The 6000-nt window shown below is 41.7% G+C and overlaps 1 protein-coding gene across 1 annotated transcript; it reads right to left on the bottom strand.

The window, feature by feature from the left end:
- Nucleotides 1-242: 242 nt before the first annotated feature.
- POLR2M (RNA polymerase II subunit M) lies at nucleotides 243-4837 on the bottom strand. Its single transcript, XM_054168770.1, has 4 exons — nucleotides 4654-4837; nucleotides 3144-3839; nucleotides 2339-2561; nucleotides 243-1398 (listed from the first exon to the last, which is right to left on the bottom strand). The coding sequence occupies exons 1-4, from the start codon at nucleotides 4746-4748 to the stop codon at nucleotides 1261-1263; spliced, it is 1152 nt and encodes a 383-aa protein (XP_054024745.1). The 5' UTR covers nucleotides 4749-4837; the 3' UTR covers nucleotides 243-1260.
- Between the last annotated feature and the right edge of the window lie 1163 nt (nucleotides 4838-6000).

The following is a 6000-nucleotide window of genomic DNA, read 5'->3' as shown; positions in this document are numbered from 1 at the left end:
GACTGCCTGGGAGAGCTTGTGCAGCACTTGGGAGAGTTACTGCCTGCTAGTGACGTGTTGTATGCACTCAGGAAATGGCAGACTTTGAAGCCCCCAATTTCTAGATGATATCATACAGCTTTTCAAACTCACAGCTGGACCACCTTTAGTTCCCAGAGACACCATTCCTGCAGAAATATGTATGTACACATGTAAGGGCAGCCCTGCACACACTGCTGCTTGCAGTGTCTCCAACACAGGTGTTGCCAGGCTACACAAGGCACCTCTGAGGTTTGTTTTTCAGAACTGAACTTGTAGTAAGCTTGGAATCTCCTGTCAACAGTGGAATATCATTGTGAAATACTTTGCAGGTGTGCTCCTTATCTTTCAAAATTCATACTAAAAGGCAGAAAAAGTTATTGTAATAAATATTTTTTTTATCTTCAAAGAACTTCAATATATAGAGAAAACATTTTCTCCAAGAAAACACAGGGGTGGATCTCATAATTTACAGTATCATACTATGAAAAATAGCATACCAAAGTGTGAACACAGTGTACAAAAATATGGAAAAAGCACCAAAACCTTTAATAAAAATATTAACACCTTCAGATAAGTTTCTCTCTTGATGTGCTTTACAGCAATAATCAAAAATTAATCTTAAAGCCCAAGCAGAATCTGAGTTACAATGTAACTTGAAATCCTTGCCTATTTACAACATAAAGGCAGAAAGTGTTATTTTAAGGTGCAGTCACAGAAACAAGTTCCCATGGGATAAGAAGCTAATTTGCAGCCTAAATACCCCATATTTGTTGTCACTGTCAGGGCATGTGTTCTCACCAAACAGACAAAGAAAGTTAATCTTAAATGGATAAACATCTCATGTTTATGTACAAGACCTTTTGTACATCAAGCAGTTCACAGGCACCTTAGCTTACTCTATGGACACCTGTGCCAATACCCTTTGTAATCCATTTTTGGTAGAAGAAACTTTCTTTTGTGGATTTCTCATCATCTGCCTGCAAGTAGCTGCAGCTGAAAACTGTGTGGCATTCCACAAAGATTACCTGTGGCAAGAGCTCAAAAACCAGCCCCCAAATAACACTGAGGTTACCACATAATAACACTTATCTTTATGATGTTTACATTGAACCCTTCCTATAGCTGTAACAAGAGAAAAATTTACTAGATCAAGCATCCTCAATATCCAGGTTCGGTGTTTTAAGAAGCACTGCACAAAGTTTGGTTACATGGCTCATCCTCACACATCTCTTCTTGAATTCAGTCTTCAGCTGAAAAATAATCTTCATCTCTCACTTCTCTGTACTGCATTGAGGCCTCTCCTTCCGGTTCAAACCTAAGCATTTTTATATTCAGTCTCTCCGCAAGCTTCTGTGCTGCAAGCTTGGCTTGCACTTCCTATATAAAAGAAAAAAGAAAGATGACACATGTCAGAAAAAGCGTTGCCATCTTTACTCTGGTCATGAAAAAAGCTAATATGCTAAAATATGCACCTAACATCATAATTTTAGTAATTTCAGAGTGGGCTTAATTAAAAGCTTTTGTAACTAGCAAAGAAATTTCTGGTTTCCTTTCAAACTTAGGTATAACTATTAGTATTTGAAGACCTTTTCATAAGAGTAAATTGCCCACGTGGCAGTCCTCACCTGTCATATGTTAATGTCAGCTTTAAGAGAACAAAATCAGTCCACCTAAGAGATCAGCTGTGCACATAAGTAACCATATAGCAACAGCAATGTGTGTCATTCGGCAAGCTCAGGCAAACATCTCCATTTTCCCAATGAATTATCTCCCTTAAAGCAAGTGTTTTTCAAACAATAAGCAGAAACAAACACTTTTACAATAGTTTCTCATTTATACATTAACTTGCCACTACCTGAAAAGTGAAAAATCAAAATCCATTACACAGAATTTGACGAACATCAGAACTCTCATTCTTCAGGCACAGCATAAACAAAAGCAAATGCAGACACTTGCATAGTTTAAGAATAATAAATGCTGCCAGGCCTTCATTTATGCAAAAGACAAAACCTCTAAACATTAATAGGAAAAATATACATTTACATCTCTAGTCAATGCAGTGAGTTTAGTGTATCAACACATGAAGAACAGTGCCAAATATTGTTTCATGCAGGAATAACAGTTTCAGAAGGGATCAATAGATTATGTAACCATATAATTGTATCAAATACAGGAAAAAGTGCCTTTCCTCAAAGTCTGCTCATCTCAATTTCATCATCAAATTAATCAGTACCAAAAAAAATCCCTTTATAAGGTCTATTTTCAGGCATGACTCCAAGCATGTAATTATTTTTCATACTAAATTGTAAATTCATACCTCATAAGCTTCTTTTTGCTGTATCTGAATTGCTATGGACTCTTCTATGGATAATAGCTTAGCAGGGGAATGGTGAAGTGGTGGCAGTCGAGCTGCTGTGATGTCATTCAAATGTTTCTTATCTCTAAGTCGTCTTTCTTCAGCAGTAACTGGAGAGCCAAATCCCCCAGGTGACTGACTAGAGGAGGAACCATGTGATGATCCACTTTGCTCTCCTGACAATCTAGAAGAGATAAAACATATAAATTGACTCCAGTTTTTTGCACAATGTCAAATAACTTCTGTTCCAAAGCTTGTTAGAGCACTCAGGAAAACTAAAGAGAGACAAAAATCACAGGTTACTCCTGACAGTGAACAAAAAAAGATATGCCAATGAATTAACAAGCATGAAATAGCAATGTTTGGAAGTCATGTGAAGTATAAACTACCACTGCTACCAGTACAGACAATGTGAATTCTAATTTCTCTACAGGTGCAGGAAAAGCAAAAGGCTACCGGCTAGCACAGTTCTACAAGTTCTAGAATTGACCAACAAGAAAGTTCTGCCAATTATTTAATAGTTTTGTAGCTCAAGCTACGAAACTCTATGAAGATTCATGGCAACTGTTTCAAATAAGTAGAATTAGACCACTGCTCAATGCTGAGATTCCAAGAAAGCTACAGAGCCATTATCTACCCTTCCATGTCACATGACATCTCTCTAATCACCACAAGAAAATAAATCCACAATGATCATTCTGTACCATGTCCTATGTTATATAATTCAATTATTCCCAAAAATGTTTTTCTGTTTCATAATACTTACACATTTGTTTTAAATTTGGGTTTTTTTATGACCGGGTTCTTGGCTCTAGACTCTAGAACTTCAATGTAATGTGGTGTCTTGGGGTGCAGCCTTCCAAAGACATTGCCCTTACATTTGGCCACGTTCTGCTCTTTTTCCAATACTTTTTCACTATGATCCCCATCTACAATTGTAACTTTTTGAAAGGCATCAACCAATGCATCTTTACTGTTGTCCAAAGCACCTGTACTTCCTGTACCATCCTCTGTATTGCTCTGAGATACCTGCTGATCATTCCTGAGAGGACTGTTTGTGGCTGACTTGGAGTTGACTTCACAAAAAAGATTCTGATCTTTTGTAATAGTCTTCACTTTATCATTTTTCCTCTGAGTCCTTTCATTGTCCAGAACTGTATGTGAGGCATCTTGCTGAAGATGTTCTGCCTCTTGCCTTTGGGAAGAAATCTCAGAAACTTTATTAATATTATGTTTTTCATTAAAGACTGAGGAATCTTCATGGCTTTGTGTGTCCTTGTTTAGGATAACTTGCTGTTTACATGTATTGATCTCCTCCTGTTTCTCCTGAAACTCCAACCTGACAGCAGATAACAGCTCAGCCGTCCTTGCTAATTCTTCCTCTTGTACAATGGCAAGGGTCAGCTTTTCAGCGAAATCTGAGATCTTCTTACCCTTATCTGGAAGTCTAGCAATGAATTTCCTAAGGAAAAAAAATAAATACATTATTTAACAGGGTCGGAAGAATCCTATTTTGATCAGAAATATTGTTTTATTAAAACAGTTAACATGGCAGTTTTCGCATTCTGACATTAACTTTCTTATTTACATATGACATTTCTGAAACCTGGAAAGCTGCAAAGCACTTTCAGCCCCAGATATATACTGCAACTAAGCAATTATTAATCTTTTCTCCTGAAAGATGTAACTGCTGCTCTGCAAAGTGTGATGTGCAAATACTTCTTGGTATTATCATCCAAACATCCAACATTCTTCTACCCATATGACCAGAACAAATCATAAAGTGGATACTGTGAACGCCCACAGGTTGTAAAACCACACAAACGTGTGTAACTTGAACAATATCCCCCCGCTGTGACCTTGACAGCCCACACAGGAAGGCAATGCGCAGTTAACGCAGCGAAATACAGTAAGGGAAGGCGTGGCCAGTGTCCGGGAGGGAGACACGAATCTCTGAAGGGCACCGCTGCTGCTGCCGGCAAAGAAAGAAAAAAACGGGGGGGAGGGCAACAGAACCCCCACATACAAAACACAAACCACCAAACACCAACTCAAACAAACCCACCCCACCCCCAAAAAAACCGCAAACCAAGCAAAATCCCACAGAAAACCAACCCACATCCAAAACGGGACAGCCTGCAGGAGGTACGCGCAACTTCAGCATTCCCCGAAAACGCTTAAGTAAGAGGCAAAGGTTTGTCCTCTGCCGCTTACGCAGCAACAAGCGAAGGTGACAAGAGGCCTGACCCGGGTGCCCGCCCTCCGCCTCTCCTTACCGGTCCGCCAGCAGCCGCTCCTGCCGCCTCAGCATCTCCCGCAGCTCGGGGAGGCTCCGACCGCGCAGGTTGACGCCGCCGCCGTCCGCTGCCATGCTGCCCCACACCACCTGTCACCGGGGCAGCCGCCCGGGCCTGCCGCCACGAAAGCCACTTCCGCAGCTCCTCGGAGGCCGACATCTTACCGGAAGCGACGGCAGGCGGCGGGGCCAGAATTAGTCGGAACGCGATGGCTGCATGAGATGGTTGGCTCCCTCTCTTGGTTGTTTTCGTGCGGAATGCGGGAGAAACCGTCCCGAGCATGTAGAGGGAAGGGCTGCGAAGCGGGCACGGCCGTGGTGGAGAGACCAGTAGGCTTTTCGCTAGGGACTCGTTACGATATTCGTTTCGATACAAGCGCTATCGTTTCTGTCAGCTCGAGCAGTTGCTGCGTGGGGCGGGTAGGATCCCACCTAAGCCCCGCAGGGCTGGCCAGTCTCCCCCGCGCTCTGGGCACGTTTGAGCCAGCGGGGCACCCAGCCTAGTGTCACGAAATCCTGACAACTTCACCATAGCAATTACCTAAATATTCAAGAAACATAGGTCACGTTAGCCTGGGTGTGAGCAGTTGTGCAGAGCAAAAGCAGATACCTGTTCCTGAACTTGGCACTCTAGAATGCTCAAAAAGCTGCAAAAGCTTAAAACGTTTTTTTTACGTGGATGGTTTTGCATTTTCATTGATGGAAGTTGTGGCATTTCCACATTCATGAGTAGCTTTTAGCATATTGTCAATTCTTACATAGAAACCTTTACTTTTCAGAGATGTGTTAAAATTGTCTTTATATGGCATTGAGTTTTCATATGCATATGTCTGATACAGAGACAGAATTCCGAATTTAGACTGTAATACAGCATTAGCCTGCTCACGCCAGTATTTCCAAACTGATGGAAGTGCCATGAGCTTTAGTAAATCCACTCCATCTAGTATTAATAAGGGTCATTAGCCAAATGGTAGTTTCCAGGTGGCAGATGTCAGCATTTTTAAGCTGATCCTGTGGAAGTTTCCTGCTCCAAGTAATAGAAAAGAGGCACATTTCCCAGAGATTGTTAAAACAGTTGTTTTATGAACAGAGGGCCTACTCCGGAGGGACTGGAGGAGGAAGCGTTTTAAAATGGCTGCCCGCCCCTTTGTTTGCTCAGCTGGATGGTGAATGGGAAGGCTGAGGGCCAGGGGAAATGAGATTAATCAAGTAGGCAGCCACCCGTGGAAAAAAATACCATGATCAGGGTGAGAAAAGCCAAGTTAAGTGACTAGTTGGAGAGATGGTTTCACTGTCTGTTATGCATAACCTGGACCATCTCCTGTGG

The sequence above is a fragment of the Dryobates pubescens genome, chromosome 17 (assembly GCF_014839835.1).
Source record: "Dryobates pubescens isolate bDryPub1 chromosome 17, bDryPub1.pri, whole genome shotgun sequence".
Lineage (NCBI taxonomy): Eukaryota > Metazoa > Chordata > Aves > Piciformes > Picidae > Dryobates > Dryobates pubescens.
This window is presented reverse-complemented; position numbering and strand designations above follow the sequence as displayed.

Excerpts from the sequence above, each read along its gene's own strand:
- POLR2M (XM_054168770.1), bottom strand. The coding sequence starts at position 4,748 with ATGGCAGCGGACGGCGGCGGCGTCAACCTGCGCGGTCGGAGCCTCCCC. Across the intron at positions 3,840-4,653 it reads GAGCGGCTGCTGGCGGACCG|GAAATTCATTGCTAGACTTC; the intron begins GTAAGGAGAGGC and ends TTTTTTCCTTAG. Across the intron at positions 1,399-2,338 it reads AGCAAAAAGAAGCTTATGAG|GAAGTGCAAGCCAAGCTTGC; the intron begins GTATGAATTTAC and ends TCTTTTATATAG.